Below are 21,102 nucleotides of genomic sequence, written 5' to 3' on the forward strand. Positions count from 1 at the left end.
TTTATAGCTGTTTGTGGATGTAATATACCAGTAAATATGGTTTAGTGTTAAAATATTGTTTAAACGTCAGCAGTATTTTAGTTTTATAATATTTTATGGGGATGAGATCATGTATATGGGGAACTGATATATTCGTTCTTTACATTTAATTATTTCTCATTTTTCATCCATTTTGTCTTTATATCTACACGAGGTCGTTGACTTCCTTCTCTATATCTTTCAATATTAAGTCACACTATGAATGATCCCATACAGTCTCGTCTAACCAAGTATGTCGTTTTTGGATTTCTTTTTCCACTCCTTCTAGTAAACTGCACTCACTCTTCTTTCTTCTTTATATATTTTTTATTCATTATTAAGTAATTCTTAAATTTGCTCGATAGCCAATGAGCTATAGCTCATAGTAATCTTTTTGATGGTTCGCCGGTTGCCTATTTATTATCCAGCCTCAAAAGTTCACTGCTGAACATAGTCCTCTTCCTCGTGCTTCCAACCCCATCTATCTTGCGCCACTCTCATCCAGTTTTATTTAGCCTTCTTAAATCGTCAGCCCATCGTGTAGGTGGTGCTTTGTTCATCGCTCATATGTCATTCTAGCTATGTGCCCTGTCCATCTTCATTTTAGCCAAATGATCTACTTTTTTATTGCCTGGAATATTAGAGTAACCTTTTACCCACACAAAGCTAACAATTTTTCTTAGAAAATGTAGAATACTTAACTTTTCAAGCGCATCTACAATTAGTCTGTTGGTATGTATGTGCTTAGAGAAGTATCTTAATGTGAGGAGGACGGACTGTGAGTCGGATAAAATTATATACTCTTCGAAATATAGTGTGCTGTTAATGATCCAATCCAACGCCTTGAAAATGTTTACTAAGTCGGCTGTGAATATTGAGCAATATGATTTTAATTTATACTGAAAATAATCCTGAATATTATATTGCCTACATTTGGCGACTTTGAGCCATCGGTGTAAATTTTACAAGAATAGTTACAGTCTTTCAGCTTGTTCTGTACTACTAAATCTTCGTGAACAACCATGTGAAGGAATCACTACAGTAGGTGTATATTTATATAGTATGCCATAATAAATTAGAGCCAAAGAATTCTCCATTGAATGGATAATGTGATAGATTGGGAAAAGCAATAGCTAGAGTTGGAGAGTTTTTATTTGCTCAACATTTGTTTGTTAGATTTTAAACATGCCATGATAGACAAGATATTTTGTATAACACGCGGTTTTGATTATTAAACTGGCATTTAAGAATAAATTTTTCTGCCAAAAATAGACGTCTTTAATGTAAAGGTCACTTGTTACATTCTGCCAAAAGGGCTGGTGTATGAGTAAATTTGAGGGCTCCTAGGACCAATCTTAAAGCTTTGTATTGTATTTGATCCAATTTAATTAAACAGGATTTTGTCTCTGATCCATACAAAACCTTCCATAATTAAAAATTGATCTAGTATATCGTCGCTTGGATGCAGAAGTAGCCTAAGTCACAAAATGTTAATTTTACAGGAGAGCATTTTTTTTTGTTTTTTTTTCTCAAAATATTATAAAATTATTTTATCAGAAAATTGTATAACAATGTTTATAAAGCTACTTTCCCTGCAGTTCATTGCTTTAACGATAAAGACCACGTTCTAAAAAAAAGCTGGACTGGACATAGACTAGTAGAGTCTCAACTGATGTAGTGTATGTCCAAATTTGGACATAGAATATACTTACATGGAAGTACTTAGGCTAGTTCTGATCAATCCATAATATTAATAATCTAATCATGTAGTAGGTATACGTATAAATTATTTTAACACAAACAGTGTACTTACTTATAAATCGTATATTGTCGGCTTTCAGGTTTAACAAATAAGTTTCTGAAATTATTAACAACTGGACCGTATTAAAAAAAGACAGAAAAATTACTACTTAAAAAATCAAACAGATGGAACAAAAAAGAAAATAAAACAAATAAATTTAACTCAAAATTAGGAACTAAAATTAAACAATTATGAATATTTAAACATCAATATCTGAATCTTCCCCTGTTCGTTTTTCATCATAAGGTAGATTTTTAAAAAAATTATGATATTGACATGAAATAACTTTCTTCTGGCAAAGAAATTGCAAATGGTAGTATTTCTTTTTCGTTAATGGAATTTGCCTCGTATAGTTTGGCTTCAGTTCAATATCTTCTATATTAATTTGAAGTGTCTTTCTACCCTTTTTGACCAGATTAATTTTTTTAAATTCAATGTCTTCAAAATTGTATTTAAAAAAACACATATTTGGATAGTCTGGCCGGGTTTGTAAAATTCGTAATTTGTTCCAGTAAACTTTCTCATTAGATTTATCCTTGTCCCAATTAATAGATGTTTTTGCTAGAAGTTCTTTTAGATCAAATATATTTTCTTGGTCTAATTCAACGACGTTATACGGGTTGTTTCTCTTTGCAGTTCTGACAATTGTTTACCATTGATGAGGAGAATAGACTGGAATATTACGTGATGCTCTTTCAATCACACTATGAATACTGTCTCCCTCATTTTGTGTGTGCCCTCGTTCCAGAAATCTATGACAAATTTTTACTTTATATAATTGAGAAATGTAATTGTATAATGAAAATAAGTATTTATTTCTATTTTGTCCGGCACAATTGTCAGAAAAAAATGAAAACTCATTTCTACCGTGTTCAATATTACGCTTTATAAAATTCAAAAGGCAACTACCTATTTCACAAGAGCCTCTCTTGCCTATGGTTTCATACCACATATAACAGTTGCATTCTTTATTACCCATATTGAAAATAGTAAAGTTATAAGTTGACAATTTTAGCTTATAATACGCTAATCCAACTTCCGACTTTGGTACCTGAAGTATTTGTTGTAAATCAAAAACTGCGCAACAAATCTGTTGATTCTCCTCAGCTCTTTTTTTTTCTGCATCCCTAACTTCTATGGCTAAATTCTTGTTTTTCAAGTGCAGTTGATACATTTCTTCAGCTGCTAATTTCTCTTCAGTAGACGATTGTTCGAATCCATGGCAAATATCGCACAAGTCTTTCTTTGGCTGAAAGAATGACATTAAAATCTGAATTAAAGACAGTCCTGTATATAATTTCCGTTGCTACTTCAGTAATGTTCATATCGGAACAGTATTCCTTGTATAAAGAACACATTCTGGATATATTAAGAGATGCAGGTAAATACAAACGTGTTGTGTTTTTTCTGCAATAGTGACTTTCAATTGTCTGAAAGGAATTTATATGTTCTCGAACGGATTCTTTGACAGATTCGTTGAGTAAGGAGTTTTTGCAGGCCTTTCCTCTTCTGTCTTCTGAAATCGTACCAATGGAACAAGTTTTATTAAGTACAGTTTTAACAACCTGGGCACTTATACAAAGAGTATTTAAAAAGAAAATCTTACACACAGGTACTTTGATGTTGTCCTTTATGAAATAATAATCAAACGTGAATGTTCTTCTGCTATGTTGGTTTGGAGAAGGCGATTCTTCATTTTTCTCTGCAGCAATATTTATCTTCTTTCGGCTAATTCTTGTTTTTTCTTTATTTTTTCTTTGCACTAATTTTGAAATGAAATCTCGTTGTCTGTTGATGACTCCAAGATTCCAGTAACGACCAAATATAGATTGTCTTTCTTCTTCAGGAATCTTTTCGCTACATTTCATTCTACAATGACATGGATCTTTCATTTTCCGGGATGGTTGAAGTTTATTTTTCCAAGAGTTGTATTCCTTTCCGCTATTTCGAGATGCCTTTATTAAATTTCTTCTCCAGGAAATCGGGTTTTTTTTCTTTTGCGTGACTTTCTTATTGATACTTCTTCTTGATCAGGTTCCTGATCCAATAAAACAAATTCGGGATCATTTTCATCGTCATCGAAAGCATAAGGATCAGACTCAGAGGATGACATGTCCAAATAATTTTCCAACACATTCGTGTTAACCAATTTGACAGATCTGCTAGGTTTGGAATCACAAGATTGGTTGAACAGTTTTTTTGGCGATGCTTTATGATGCTCACTGGGTCTGAAACTAGTAGCTTCTTCAGTGTGGTTTGGTTCGTTAAAAAATATTTCTCGAAACGGTTTTGTCGGTGTCTGATTAAATGAATTGGAATTAAAGTATGTTGAAGTTTCCCAGAACTGTTGTAGAACAGGCGATGATTCTAAATTTACAGAATCCATTAACTTAATGGCATATTTTGGAATGGAAACGTCATCGTTGGACTCTGAAGTTAACATTTTATCTGAAACAACAATAATTTGTTTATTGCCATAATAGTTACTATTATCTAAAACATTTTTATTGAGAAACAAACTTTAGGCCTACTCACTATAGGATAATTAATAATAATAAATAAAATAGCATTTTTTAAATAATTTCTCATTTTTATCAGTAATATAATTCTATTAGATAAAAAATGATAATTTTTGTAGTCTCAGGTTCATGCATATAATCTAATCAAACAATAATTTATTCAAAAAGGCCATTTAAATAAAATATTATAGCCAAATCCAATATGACATTTGCCTAGGGTAGTATATAATAATGAGTGACTTTACCCTAATATTTGGTTGATATTAACAGTGCCACTGAATAAACAGCTACTATTTGACATAATAAAATAAAAATAGGATATAGAAAATCACATGAACAATAAATTTTTGTCTTACCTGCACACTGGTTCTTCTTCACTTCAAGCAACTGAAGTATTTTTGTACTTCGTGAGTTCAGCTCCAATGATTTTTGATTAAACATAATTTAAATTCTTATTGAGTTATCTTAAATCGCGAATAAGTTTATGTCTTCAATATATATACGTAAATTTATGCAGAACTAGTCTATGTCCGGCTAAGCGACGGAGACACGATCGGTTTGCTGCGGCGCTCTTACATAGACTGATTCTGCATGAAAACTGACAATGGTACGGAACATAGGCTAGTTCAAGTTTTGATCGATATGAGCGTTAGTTGTAAATATGGACATACAATACTTCTGCATCCAATGTAATGATGCTTTTACTTTCAAATGGACCTAAAATATCAAATTAGTCAAAAATGGACATAGGCTACTTCTGCATCCAAGCGACGATATGGTCTGTGAAATAATAAGTTTATTTTCGTGTCTGCTCCACAATCGTATCAATTAACAACCTTAAGGATATTAAGGCTTTTTTTACACTTGTTAATGCACTTAATATGCTCATTCCAGGTTAATTTGGAATCTAAGGTAACACCTGGATGTGTAAAACTGTTATATACAGGTATTTCCAGCTGGGAGTATATTAAAGTACTAACATTTAGTAACTCTTTCGAAAAAATATACTACACCTTACTTCTTAGGTGAGATATCAAGCCCATAACCATCAAAATACTTTTTGCAATAAAAAATATATACTTTAAGCATAATACACTCCTTAAAAGTTTTTTTCTCAACATAAAAACAGACGTCATCTGCGTATAATAAAATCTTACACTCCATTCCCATAGTATGTAAGTTTAATGAATACAAAGTCCTAAGGACTGAGCCCTGAGGTAAACTTCAAAGTAAATAGCAAGGGACTAGGAACTGAGTCCTGAGGCACACCTTTATTAACTATTCTTTGACCGATTAGTGAATTATTTAAACCAATATGAACTTGTCTGATTGTAAATAGATTGACTGGGACATAAGCACATTTACCCGGCGCTGCTAATTTAACAAGTTGATTAAACAGAAGGTCGAATTTATGATTCGTTCAAATGTTTTCAATATACATGACATAAGAGATATTGGTCTACAAAGCACGTGGTGTTCGTGTGTATTAAGGTATAAAAAATGCTTATTAAAAAAAATACCAATATTAAAAAACAAGTAAGTTAAAATTTAAATATATAGAAAGAACAAGTTGGTTTTTTACTACTTACATAAAAAGTTGTTAAAAACATTGTATGGCCACATAAAAACATTGGAAGGACATCCGTATTAAAAAACAATCCTCATGGTATTTATCAAGGTAAATGCAATAGACTGTTAACTTGTTGATTATTAAAAACTGAAAATGGGGGCATCTTACATGACCCCCTGTAGCTGGTGAGGTTTTATCGACTTACATTACCTCTGATCTGTGCTGGAGTCTTGGGCTAACTGATAGAAAGATGGTATGAAAAATCAGTTAGTACCCGTCAATGTCAAGTGGAATGATGACATCATCATCATCATCATCATCATCATCATCATCATCATCATCATCATCATCATCATCATCATCACTATCAAACTTAAGGGAAGATCTCTTAGAACACTTGATATTATGTAATCATATTAATTATTATTATTAAATAATTTACTTAATATTATTATATAAATTAATTAAAACAATTTATATTATTAACACCGAGTTACGAATTATACGTCGATATGTCTTATCACTATAATAACTAATACCATCAAACCATCGACGTCAAAATGTCAAAATGTTTAAACAAGTGTGATTGCCGGATAAAATAATGCAGGATTTCAAAGAAGAAAAAAAAAGTAAAAGACAACTAGTAAAAAATTACTAAAAAACTATAAAAATAATTTATTTTCCTACAATAACTTAAATTAAATTTTCTGTCACACTTGTTTGCTCTTCTTCATCTTCTTTTTCTTCGAGTATATCAGACTGCCTTTTGACGGCATTTATGGCACTTATTTTCCGCTTCGCTTCTTCTTTTTGAGCTTTACACTCTTTCTGGGACTTAGAGTCTTTGGACGGCTTAAGCTCTTTGTACGGCTTCTCAATAAATGTGTCCTCGATTTGAATTTTGCAATCGTTTTGGTTTAGACTTGTCTTTTGACCGTTCGTGGTGCTAGGTTCTTTCTTGAACAGTGGTTCGAGTGAGGGCACTCTAGAGATCGGTGCGCTTTGCACAAGGAAACTGTTAGTTGGGGAGAGGCGGTAGGGAGACAGGAACCTCATGTCGGCATCTATAAAAAAAATAAAGAATTAGTTAGAAAATCAATTATGAAGTATCAGGTTGATAAAGTGTATTTATTCAACGCAATATTTTTCCAAACTGTTATAGGAAATTATAGGAAATATTTTATATTTTGTGGTGATAAATTATAGATTGTTAAGTTTTAATATATTGCATAATACGTAGGACTCGTATATTACCATGCCGACTAAAAACCTCCTCTTTCTTATGCCGCGGCTTCCTTCGCAGAACCGCCATAAGACATTACTTCACGGAGGGGCAGGATCTAGCTATTTTCTTCCGGTTATCTAAGTTAATACTTTTCTCCTTTTAACCGACTTATTTCTAGCTCAACTCTTTCAATATGTCGAAGAACCTAGAGGACTTTCATCGCAAATGTGCTGATTGTGTCCCAAGCTGTCTTTGATAAAAGCATTTCTCCTACTAAGATCTCTGGTCGAATTTTCTGTTTGATAGCAGTTTCTAGAGTATCGCATTGAGTTAAAAAGTTGAACCGAGGATACACGAAGATCACGTGCTCGACTTCTTCACTGATGTAGGTAATGTGTCTATCTGCCCGTTATTGCGGAATTTCACTACATTTGCCATCGATGCATGCTGTTTTGCAGTTTGGGCAAATGCATATTTCGTATGTTAACACTAACTTGCGAAAAATATTCCCTTATTTTTCTTATGGCTACATACGCAGCTACTACATGAACTTTTAAAAAAATTGATAGAAGTAAGATCAAAGACTTCGAAATATGAGTCTACAGAAGAAGTCTACATGTACATACAATGACTCTACATATAAATACATATATATATATATATATATATATATACATATATATATATATATATATATATATATATATATATATATATATATATATATATATATATATCATGACTAAATCTGCACAGGCAAATATCCAATTGACTATTGAAGATACTGAAATTGAGAGTGTTGATAACTATAAATACTTAGGAACATGAATAACATCAGATGTAGACCAAACCAAAGAAATTAAGACACGCATTGAAATAGCTCGTGCATTATTCATTAAACTTAAAAAGTTTCTTTGTTGTTGAGATATAAGGTTAGAACTACGCCTGAGAATGCTTAGATGTTACGTGTTCTCTACTCTTCTTCATGGCTTGGAAGCGTGTACACTAAAACAAGTCCATTTGAATAAGTTGGCCGTCTTTGAATTTTGGTGTTACAGAAGAATCCTACGAATATCATGGATTCAAAGAATGTCAAACGTGGAAGTAACTAGAAGGATAGGAAATGAGGCGGAAATAATACTAACTATCAAAAGACGAAAACTTGTGTACTTCGACAAAATGCAACTTAAAGAAGAAGATGTAAGTTGCATCTTGTCGAAGGTTGGAAATCATCATGGCTATGCGGACTCTGTTGACTGCCGCTCTAAAAAGTTCTGCACTACTGAATATATATATATATATATATATATATATATATATATATATATATATAAATATATATATATATATATATACATATATATATATATATATATATATATATATATATATATATATATATATATATATATTTACCTAGAACAGAGCCTAGACGAATATTATTTATGATCAGTAAAATAAACCTTCCGTAGCCCTAATGCCGCATGTTTTATTCCATAATAAGATTATTTTTCCAATAGTATGATTAGAGAGATACAATCCAAGGTCATGGATAAGTCACATGTGTTAAGAACAGAATGTTCACCAACCCTTAGACCCCCAATTATGCTCCTCTCAACCTCTGTCTATAGTCTGTGTAACTTTTAGTAGGACTTATAGGCTATTTAAATTTTTAAGGCTATTTTAAATAACCGTATTCTTAACCAAGATTAGATCTCACAGGTATCACACAATTCATTTAAGTAATTTGTTTGTTTAAATATTAGCGAGACGTATGCTAAAGATATTTACTATTTGTTTGTTTTTCTGAGCATTGTTATTAAGGTACAAGATGATATTCGTGATCGAAAATCCAACCAAAAATGGATTAATTCTATTAATGTTGGCAATATTTATGTATTTATGTGCATGATTAGTGCCAATATTGCTGTGACTATACTTCTATGTATTTAAATTTCATTTAGTGTTTTTCAATTTGGCCTATGGTGTGAATTTTATTATATTGATTATTACAAATTTCAGTATAATACTACTTCCCATATTTCAATATAAAAGGACCCCGGCACTTTTCTTATGCAAAACTGGTTTCAGTTACATTGGTTGAAACGTTGCAGAGATCTTTCGTTATGCTGATCCAAAATTCTCATTGTCCCAAGACTCAGAAACCATTTGCTTTTGAGCTAAAGAAGTTCAAAATGTCGATTTTTAGTACAACAAAGTCCAGGAAGTGATTTTGCATAAAAAATAATGACAGTTTGTTTATAAACGTATGTCCACAAATGCTTTCGTTTTCCGGGGTGCCGAAATTTTTCTTGTAGCTCAAACCGGTTCATCTATGCAAATTAAATTTTTTGAGGTTTAAGAGGTAGTTATTGCGCATCTTTTCCCAAAGAACTAAGAACTTTAAATTAATTATTGGCGCGCATACGCGCAATGGCCTCAATTTTTTTAAAGAAAAAAATGTTACACCACTGAGATATTTCAAATTAAAAATCATTTTTAAATTATTCGATTTATTTGTGACAAAAGAAGAAGAAAAAGAAAAAGAAAAAAAAAAGAAAAATAGGTAGATCTCGACGCTCATGAAATGAAGGAATTAGAAAAGCGATGCAATCGAGAGGTTTGAAGAAGGAGCATGCTTTGGCCCGTTAAGAATGGCGGAGGAGAACGGAAATACGGCGATAGCCGTCTCCAAAATGTATTGTAATACTAATAAATGTATTGTAAAATGTGTGAGAAAAAATGTTCCTTCTTTGTTTTTCACATGGGACTCTGTACTAAATAAAACATCTAAACATTTCTTTAATACATTCTCGAGAACTATCTAATAAAATAACAATAAACTAAAACAATAATAGAAAGGACCACTAATAAAATATTAAATAGGGCCAAAGCTGCAAAAAATGTTCAAAACGACCCCTTGAAACATGTCATAAAATTAAAGTCTTAGCCCCAGTACTTGAAAAGCAGCAAATATTCCTGGTTAGAGGTTAGTTTTAATTTGCACGTGTTAATTCCTAATTTGGATCCCTTTGAGTTTTTAATTCGGACGCCCTTTTTCTGGCGTCTTCCTACTGATCTTTTTCCCTGTACTTTTCCTTCCAGTATAATTTGAAGTAATTCGTATTTTTCGCCTCTCAACACATGGCCCAAGTATTGCATTTTCCTCTCTTTGATTATTCTTAGTAATTCTTTTTGTTTACACATGCGATGAAGTCACCTGAAAACATCAGAGATTGGACCCACACAAAAGGAAATGAATTAATTCATCAAGCCCAGAATAGAGAGAAATTTGCCATATTGATCGCCAACCTCAACAGAGAAGGCACTTAGGAGGAGGAGGATGCGAGGAAGTGCCTCAACATTAGTAACTCTTTGTACCCATGGAATTCTCAACATTCGTCTGTATATATACATCTCAAAGGCATCTACTCTTTTTTCTATTTCAGAGTCCATTGTCCAACTTTCACAGCCATACAGTAAGACATAAAAACGTAACATCTGATCATTCGGATTCTAAGCTGCAAACTAAGGTCTGATCTAGTTTTTTTTAGTCTGATCTAAAAAATGTTTTCATGCTCATGAATGCTTTTCTTGCTTGTTCGATTCTTGATAGAATTTATTTTTTTGGATTACATTGACTATTGATATTTGCTACCAAATATTTTATGGAATTTACCTGTTTTATTATTTGACCCTTGGTATATACACTTACGTTTATTGGTGTCTTTGAAAATACTAAAGTTTTAGTTTTATTATTTTATTTATACAACCCTGTCTCACTCCTCCTCGGATTTGTATATCTTCGGATGTTGTGTGCTCTATTTCAATTGTTGCCGTTTGGTGCCAATATAGTTCTGAGATAATTCGCAAGTTTTGTTCGTCAATTCCAGTTGTTCTCATAATTTCGATCATCTTTGATGGTTAACGCAATCAAATGCTTTTCGATAGTCAATAAAACATGCATATACAGCTACATTCATGTCTCTGCATCGTTGCGATAAGACATTTAAAGCAAAAAGAGCCTCTCGTGTTCCCAATTCGTTTCGAGTGTCACTCATCTGGAACTCGCACTTCTTCTTGTAAATTCGTGTATGGATAATTCTGAGAAATATGAGACATTAAGCTTAATATTCGATAATCATCGCATTGTGAGGAATTCCACTTTTTTGGTAATGCTACGAATGTTGATTTTAGCCAGTCTGTTGGTATTTTACCTGTGTCATATATCTTATTGAATAGTGCTGTTATTAACTCTAGGCTTTTAATTTCGTTATCTGCAATTATTTTTAGTATTTCGACATTGATATTGTCTGGACCGTTGGCTTTTTCATCTTTCGGAGATTTTACTGCGTAGATTTCTTCTTCTTTGGTTATTTCTGGGCCTTTTCCATTTATTCGATTATTTGTGGATGGTGGAGAACAAGGTCTATCGTCGTCAAAAAGAGTTTAAATGTATTCTTTTCATCTCTGTAGTTTTTGTACCCTTTTGTACCCATAATTATTTCGTTATCATTTTTTAATATTGTTGCTTGTCTCTTTTTGTGTCTACCTGTCATTTCTTTTACTTTTTTATAAATATTAAAGATGTATTTTTCCAGAAGTTGTTCTATTAATAGGCATTTTGTTGACATCCAGTTTTCTTTCGCCTCCCTGCACTTTTTTCTAATAATTTTGTTGATTCGCTTGTATTCTATTGGGCTTGTTTTATATTTTCGTCTTACGTCCATGAGGTCCATGATCTCTTGCGTTATCCATTCTTGTTTTTTGTTGTATTTTATGAACGCGATGTCTTCTTCTTGTATCTTTGTTATTTTTGTTTTTAGAGCAGTCCATGTTACTTCAATGTCACTGTTTTCTTTTTGACTTTGTACTTCTTAAAGATGTTATTGAGCCATTATTAAAGTACCATTATTAAAAACTAATTTCGAAGTTATATTTGCAGATAACCATGCAGAAAAAACCATGCCGAAGACTAACAAAGAAACGAAGAAGAGGTTGTGGCCAGAAGAAAATATGACTAAATAAGGCTATCGAAGCCACTAGGGAAAGAATGGGTTGTAAGAAGGCTGCCAAGACTTTTTGAAGTACCCATGACCACGCTGATGGGTTTGTTAATGAAAAAATATGGAGAACTAGCAAAAGCAGCTCCTTTTAGAGCAGGAAGGCCTACTGTCTTGCCTCTCGAATTGGAGGAACGGTTGGTTAAGTATTGTTTGTTCATGGAATCTACATTTTTTGGTTTGACTAGACCTTCGGCGGATGGCCTATTAACTGGCTCAAAGGAATGGCATAACGCACTCTTTTGTTAAACATTTGCAAGAGCTGCAGGTTTCAACAAAGAAAATGTGTTATTGTTTTTTTAACAACATTAAATATGCGTTTGAAAAACACAGCTATTTAGCAAACAGAATTTTTAACGTTGACAAAAGTGGTCTTAAAGTATTTCAGAGTAAAGCAGCATTGGTCTCCGAGGAAAAAGGCAGGTAGGCTCTCTTATATCAGCAGAAAGAGGTGCCTTGATAACAATTGTAGTCTGTATGAGTGCCGGTGCCGACTATGTTCCACTCATTGTGATATTTGCTCGGAAATATATACATGAATGCTCAGTTACAAAAAGAAGCTCCTCCAGGTGCTGTCTTTCTCGTGCAGCCATCAGGATGGATTACAACAGAGCTGTTTACAAAATGGTTCGACCACTTTTTGAGCACTATAAAACGTTTAACCTGTTCTTCTAGTGTTTGACGGGCATTAAAGCCACACCAGAAATATTGACATTATCGAGAAGGTTAGGCAGAACCGTGTTACAATTATCTCCTTACCGCCTCATTCAGCTCATAAGTTGCAGCCCTTAGATAAGCCTTTTTGTCTTCTTTAAAGACTATAAGTCAGGAGATTAGGCAATGGTTGTTAATAAACCAACGCCCTCTGACAGTATTTGACATAATGGAGCAGTTTTTGAAGGCCTACATAAAGTGTCAAACGGCAGAAATATCCATCAATAGCTTCAAGACTACTGGAATTTTTCCACTGGATAGAAACAAATTTTCTGATGCCGAGTTCGTTGTGGAAGCCAAAAAGAGAAGCCTAATCTAGACAATAACGGTTGTACATCTCATGATCCTGTTAAAACTTCTTCGAACAACATACTTCTGTAGGCGAGGATGAGGAAAATTCTAAATTTTCTCACCTGGTGACACATTCCCCTTCATAGGTTGCACACGAACAAGCGTCCACCTCAACTCAGTTGGTACACCCTTCTCCCCTACCTCTGCCATTCCCCTCATCAAGTTCTCTTTCAAATCCTTTTTCAGTTTACATAAGCCCCTTTCATATCTTGCCTGTGCCCAACCTGATAAAAAATGTAATATTTTTGTATTTAGTGTGTAATGAAATAAATTTATATATTTATTTAACTGTGAATTATTTCTACATCAGTCATAATCCATTAGACTTCTAGGGGGTACGAAATACGAGGAAAAAGAGGAGTCCGAATTTACAGCATTTTTTTTAAGTGCCTATTTTGTAAACTTTTGCAAAAATTATATATTATATATTTTTAGAATATTTCAAACTATGAAAAATTATTCCTAGATAATGTTAGTTTAGTTCATGATTTTGAAAAATTGACTAAAAACCGACATTTTAAAGCTCTATAACTCAGAAACAATTGAACGAGTCTTAAGGTAATAAAAACTTTTGATCATCATCACCAAAGCTTCTCTCTGCCACTTTTAGTCAATTTAACTGAACCAATTTTCAATAAAAAATAAGAAATACACCAGGAATATTTTCACGAATACGTTTCAGGAAGACGTTTTGAACATTTTTTGTAGCTTTGCGTATTTTTAAAATTTTATTAGTGGTACTTTCTGTTATTGTTCTGGTCTAATGTTATTGCATTAGATAGGTCTTAACAATATAATAAAGAAAAGTTAAGATGTTTTATTTTTTTGCATAAGAACGGAGCCTCATATAAAAGAAGAAGAAAGATTTTTTGTCACAAATTAAACGAGGAAATTAAAAATGATTTTTAATTTGAAAAATCTCAGTGGCGTAACTATCTACCAAATATTTCATTTGCATATATCTGAACCGGTTTCAGAGCAATAAATAAATCATCAGTTGGTAAGAAAAATTTCGATACCCCGTATCGAAATTCGATAATCGAAATTTCCGTATCTCGGAAAACAAAGCATTTTTGTACAGCAACATGTCATTATTTTCTTATGCAGAATCGCTCTCTGAAGGTTGTTGCACTTATTTCGTAACACTCTGTATACTCTACAAAGATATTTTATCCAAATGGACTAAAAACCGATATTGAGAACCCCTGTAATACAGCAACAATTGATTTCTGAGTCTTGGAGCAATGATAACTTTTGATCAGCATGACTAAAGCTATCTCCCTGCAAAGTTTCAGCCAATCTAACGTAAACCACTTTTACATAAGAAAAGTGCCAGGGTCTTTTGATGTTTCTATTTGAACGGTCATGGAAATTAAGATTTCATGTTTAGAAGAATTTCATTGTGTGGTGTTAGACTTTCACTACACTAGCCAGCCAACTACACTACAGTTTCTCCCAAAAGAAAGTCATGTCACACTTTTTTACTTTTATACAAACTTCATAGTGTTTACAATGTACAAAGGTCGCGGTTGCGACTTACATTACGACGGTCAGCGATAGTACTCACTGGATTGAAATAGGGTGAGTTAACCAGTAATTGACCAGCAACCAGTAATTGACCAAAGATAACTCTAAAGCTAAAAATAAGATACCTGTAAATCTTAACGTCTATGTAATAGGTTTCCTGTATTGTTTTAACCATGTGGCTAGTAGATTGTGCCGTAATACTACTACTTTATTTATATAGAGCGCGTCGAGAGGGCGTAACAAATTGACTTGTCAATTTTCAGTTGCAGTGTGTGACTTAGTAATAAGCATGGTAAGTGAACAGTTTTACTTAAATCTGTAATCATCGAAAAGACCTATACAAACAACTTATCAAAATTAAATATAGAGCATATAAGGTTTTTGATAGTATTTTAATATATTTTCGAGTTTTTTTGGGAAAAAATCGAGAGGTCTATTACGGGATTGAAAATTATACCTATTATCTAGTAAATAATTTCATTGGTCAATTACTAGATTTCGCTAATAGTGACTATTTCCCATCTTTTTGGCTCTTACAATGCACACCATTTATTATTTGAGTTCTTTATTTTATTAAAATTGCAAATGAAAATATCTGTCCAGATTTTGACCACAAAAAACAGTGGTTAACTACTGGCACCGTGTAGTTGTCAACTACCGATGATCGGTGGTCAACAAGTAGCTTTACCACTGGTCAATCACTGATTGGAAATTTTTATATTATTTCTTTTCCAGCAAAATGGCTGCCACGGTTAAGAAAGCCAAAGTATTTTTCAAATACTCAGAAAATGACCTATTACAAGCCATTGAGGATATTAGGAACAACGTATGTTCAATACGTGGAGCAGAAGGGACGTAAAAAAAAGTTCCGTTTTTCCCCGGAAAAACGGAAAATGGGTCCTCCGACCATTTTGACTGCAGAGGAGAAAAACATATTAGTGCGTTGGATTACTGCTTCAGCCCATAAAGGATTTCCTCTAAACAAAAACCTGCTTTGTGAAACACTAAAAGCTATAATCGATAGTGATGGTCGTCCCAATCCTTTCAAAGATGGCAAACCAGTATCAGGCAGTAGCATGAAGATATACGCAGATACTTTGCAAGTGAATATGCCGAAGATATCTTACAAGATCTCACAAAAATATTTAACTCTGATGAGTCAGGTTTTGCTACAAATCCTAAAACAGGTTTGGTCTTAGGACCAAAAAGGATGAAAAATCTCTATGATATCAAATCTGGTTTAGAAAAAGAATGCATTACAGTCCTCTTTACAATTTCAGCAGAGGGACAAATTTATCCTACTATGGTTGTTTACTCCTATAAGCGAATTCCTGCAGAAATAGTACGAAACAAAAATCCGGACTGGGACATAGGTAAGGTATTTTATTTATTTAAATTTTTACTTTATTTCTTGGACGATCATAAATCTCATTTGACCTATAATCTCAGCAAATTTTGCACAGAGAATGGAATTTTTTTCTTTAGTCACTTTTTCCAAATGCAACGCATATTCTGCAGCCGGCAGACGTTTCATTATTTGCAACCTTAAAAGCTAGTTGGAGGAAAATTGTTCTTAATTGGAGACGATCAAATAATAATAAGCCAGTTATTAGAAAATGCCATAGAGCGAGTTAGTAAGGATTCTGTTAAAAACGGATATCGTAAGTGTGGATTATATCCCTATAATGTAAATGCTATAGACTTTGGCAAATACATGCAAGACCCTTCCAGAATTTTGGGGGAAAACAAGGAAAATAATATAAGTAGAAATAAACCCACTGCATTTAAGATTCCACATTTTCTTTATTTTGAATCACTAATCCGTTGGAAAGAAGAAAAGAATTTAAACGTGCTGAAATGGACAGGTGACGAATCAGCAAAGGAGTTGTTTGAAATATGGAGGAAGTTAAAGATGAGATGTAAAGAAACAAAAGAAAGTGAAGTTCTAGATGCAGAAAAAGAAGAGAATAACATTAAAACCTAACTAAAACCTCAGAAAAATGACACCACTATTATCCACTGTTGAACGAGACAACGCCTCCAGGACCATCGATGTCTAGCCCTAACTAAAATTTACAGACCCCAAAAATTAGCACTTTTTTCTTAGACCACATTTTTTGGCCAGAAGAGTCGCCTGAAAAGAAAAACCAAGTTGTGAAAAAGAAAAGGCTGCCTTATGCTACTACGTCAAAAAAGTGGCTTGAGTATAATAAAAACAAAGAAACCTTGAAAATGAAAAAATTAAAAGAAAAATAAGAAAGAGCTACAATAAGAAAAAGAAAAAATTAAGAAAAGCAGTAAAAAGCTGTAAATAAAAATATTAAAAATCAGAAAAAAGTTCAGACAAAAACCAAAAAGCCTAAAATAGATTATTCCGAAAGCGAGGGAGATGAAGAATGGTCTGAAAGCGGAACAAGTCTTGACGATATATCAGAACATTTTACGAGTGATAACGAAGAAGAACCCTTTGCTGAAAAAGAAATGCAAGTAAAGGACGGAGAATTTTATTTAGTTAGTTTTCTTGGGAAAAAAATATCACACAACTACGTTTGCACTATTCTAAACGTAGTTAGTCGAAATGAAATAGAAGTTCAAGCTCTTTGTCCTGTTGACGAAGATAAGTCAAGCTATAAGCATATCGACGGTGATATTAGCATAGTCACTAAAGTTCAACTCTTATGTAGGCTGGAGCAGCCAAAACTTGTAGGTACTGAGAATCGTATTAGGTATAAGTTTTCCGCTGCAATACCTAGCAAGAAGTAAGTATCTAATATAAAATGTTAACGTATCAAATTGAAGTTTTATTTATATCGTTTGGTATAGATCAATTACTGGAAAACATGGTCAAATAATAGTTGTCAAGTGGGCAACAACCGGTACAGTACGAATTTTATACTATTTTTTTTTTCATTAAAAAAAATTTTTTAGGTTTAGTTTCAACGCTTTTACAGGGTCTTACATTATAAGTGAACATTTCAGCATTTTTTGTTTTTGTGTAGAATAAAAAGTAAAAGGACTTATACGAGTTTAATTATGAAAATTTTCTTAATTGGTCAATTACTGGTTAACTCACTCTATGAAAGCTTTGTATTTGAATTTGTCGCCTTTAAATATGCAGCTTACAAGGCCGGATATAATAATTTTTTTTATTAGTTACAATAACATTTCTTACTTATTTGTTTAATATTTATTGTTCTATCAATATCCCATTTGTCATTGACATAATTTTATAGTTTATTCGTCTTCCGGGTTTGGACCGTGTCATTTGTGAGTGACCCAAAAGTGGGTTCATCTCGACGTTTCGCTACAATTGTATGTAGCTTCTTCAGGAGAACAAAAAAAGAAAAAGAAAACAAAAGACAGGAAGATGGGTAGTTAGCAACGGTAACTCAGTTACTCAACGCAACCAGAGGCGAATACTAACTACCAAGATGGGCGTTTGGTCACAGTAACTCAACTACTTAACGCAGCGAGAGGTGAAAACCAAATGCCAGGACAGGGATTCACGTCCAACAGCTCAGAACACTAACGCGTCGAGAGGCGGGGAGTGAATCCCTCCCCGCCTCTCGACGCGTTTCATTCCCCGCCTCTCGACGCGTTAGTGTTCTGAGCTGTTGGACGTGAATCCCTGTCCTGGCATTTGGTTTTCACCTCTCGCTGCGTTAAGTAGTTGAGTTACTGTGACCAAACGCCCATCTTGGTAGTTAGTATTCGCCTCTGGTTGCGTTGAGTAACTGAGTTACCGTTGCTAACTACCCATCTTCCTGTCTTTTGTTTTCTTTTTCTTTTTTTGTTCTCCTGAAGAAGCTACATACAATTGTAGCGAAACGTCGAGATGAACCCACTTTTGGGTCACTCACAAATGACACGGTCCAAACCCGGAAGACGAATAAACTATAATTCTGACTCTGGCCGTGGAAGCCTACGATTTCATTTGACATAATTTTAATTTAAACGCATGTAAACCAATTCGCTTTAAGTTTATTAAGATTTAGATTTCTTAAGATTTTGTGTCCCTTACCTTACTATGCATAGAAAGCTCAAAAATGTTCTCTATAAAGTTGGCACAAGCGGACAATAAAACAACAACAACATAAATGAAATATATTTCTCTAACATTCAATGACAGTACTGCAGCTACAATAAACAAAGATAACATGTAATATATATTTTCGAAAAGCTGCTAATATAATAATTCGCCCCTCTTCATATTCCTATCGTATCTATAATTATGACTCTTGTAAATTGGCGTATTTAATAATGTAGATACGTTTTAGGAAAATAGAAGACTTTTTCAATCTACATCTGACTAATACTGAACGTTTCTACCCTTAAATCTAAATCACAGTCATGATAATTGCAATCTTCGGCATTTTTAACAATTTATATTACAATGGTGACATGTCGGATGCTGGAAGAGTTGTATCTGGTGTTTCTGGAAATAAACAAATGGCAAATTGATTCAAAATAAATTACAATAGAATATTGAGAAAAAGAAGATAGAAAAAAGAGATAGAAATAGAAGTAGATAAGAGGAACATTTTCTTTTTCGTTGGAATTATACTCGCCATGGGTTTTAATCTGCATATGCATGATTATCATTGAACGTAAAAAGGGGGACTATAAAGAAAAGATAGAAGCAAAGTAGATAACAGAAACCTTTTATTGCTAAAACTGTGATCAGTTTAACATTTTAGATTTTAGCAATGATGTTTATTCTGTCCTTTCGGTTTCTTCCATGCAACGGTTCATTATAAATGAAAGATGAAGAAACGAAGTAGAATCTAAAGTAGATAAAATTAGTCTCCGAAAAGTTTATCGACTATGACCTAATGCCTCGTAGTTGTGTAAAATATAATTGATTATTTCAGATTCTTTGCTACAGAGTATGCAGCTTGAGTCTCCATGACAGTCCCATTGCATGCAGGGGTTCTTTGACAGGCACATATCCAGTAAGCAAGCCTCTTATGACTCTGAGCTGATAGCTGCATAGTCATTAGAGCTGCTAAGTTGTCTGCATAGGCCAGGAAATAATGCATGTCATTGCTGAGTCCAGTTATCAGCCCATTTATAAACAAATTACACAAGAGAGGAGAAAAGACTCCGCCTGCGGATAGCCTCTAACTGTACCATCCGGTAATACATCTTCAGCTTTTTCGCTTAGTCCTTTTAGACGAATCGTCCTTGTGATTGCTTCGTAGATGATGTTGTCGAGTGCTCCCTCTATATCAAGAAATAAACCGAGCATGGCAACGACACTGCACCATCTGTGTATGCACCGAGTCCCGTAGAGAGTCCTGCTCTATAGCATGCATACTGCCGTTGATGTACAGTATGAATGACATCAGGCTCATAGGCCTTAAAAACCCTCCTTATAAGCCTCCATACTTTTGGTGTGTACCCCAGTCCTAGGCGGTAATTTATAGGGCTTAAATGAGTTTATTGTCCATTTTATTTTGTTCTGATTTTTTGTAGTAATGCTTTTGTTATGTAACCTCTGTTAGTTTGTTTTAGTCTATTACTTATACCATCCTCAGTTTTTAGTCTGTTTGATGAATTCTAAATACTTAAATTTGTTTTTTACTTTGACTTATTTTCATTTGTATTTGTCGTCTCGTATATTGATGTATTTTGCAATTACCTCTTCGGTTTGGTTTAGGTTAATGTTCATTTCATGCCTTGTGTATTCCAGCTCTAATTTTCTAATCATAAAACTGATACCGTCTTTAACTTAAACGATGACTACTTACTCATCAACGAAACTTAAGATAATAAATATTTGTATTTCCATTCCGTTGCACTTTCTTTTCAATGGTTTCAGAGTATTCTCTATTTTATTTTTAGAAATTTCAGTTTATCTTTACTTAGTTTCGTACTTTGATTGAAGTCTTCGTTCTCGTGTTCTCCAAGAGTTTCTAGGGCAGCTTCCTTCATGCAAGAAATAGTCATAGAAAAGAAAAGTGCTATGTAATTTAAAGTTAAAAACAAATTCACACACGTTAAAATTTTGTGCGTTAACAAAGAAAATAAAAGAGATAAAAAGACAGGTAAGAGATTATTAGAAAAGTCACTAAAGTAGCTACAACAATAAATAATACTTACTAAATATATCTGCCTCTTTATATGAAAATACTAATTAAATACTGGCATTTTTTATATTTAAGATATTAAATTACAGTAGACTCCCTCTTAACTGGTCCCGCATTAACCGGCCGTCATATTAACCGACCACACCCTCTTCCTATTGTTTTGCATACGAGACGATCATCAAGAGCCGCTTGATCATCAAGAGCCGCTTGATCATCAAGAGCCGC

At 33.4% G+C, this 21,102-nt stretch overlaps 1 protein-coding gene across 10 annotated transcripts in view; it reads right to left on the reverse strand.

The window, feature by feature from the left end:
- Positions 1–6,568: 6,568 nt before the first annotated feature.
- LOC140447911 (G protein-activated inward rectifier potassium channel 3-like) overlaps positions 6,569–21,102 on the reverse strand; it is a 145,040-nt gene continuing 130,506 nt past the window's right edge. For 9 of the 10 annotated variants that reach the window (XM_072540854.1, XM_072540846.1, XM_072540863.1 and 6 more), the window contains one exon: positions 6,569–6,972. In XM_072540854.1, coding sequence (XP_072396955.1) covers positions 6,602–6,972 — 371 coding nt within the window. In that variant the 3' untranslated portion in view covers positions 6,569–6,601. Of the gene's footprint in view, positions 6,973–18,878; positions 19,224–21,102 lie in introns of those variants that run through there. The other variant, XM_072540905.1, reaches the window with a different exon arrangement.

Source organism: Diabrotica undecimpunctata, chromosome 1, assembly GCF_040954645.1.
Source record: "Diabrotica undecimpunctata isolate CICGRU chromosome 1, icDiaUnde3, whole genome shotgun sequence".
NCBI lineage: Eukaryota > Metazoa > Arthropoda > Insecta > Coleoptera > Chrysomelidae > Diabrotica > Diabrotica undecimpunctata.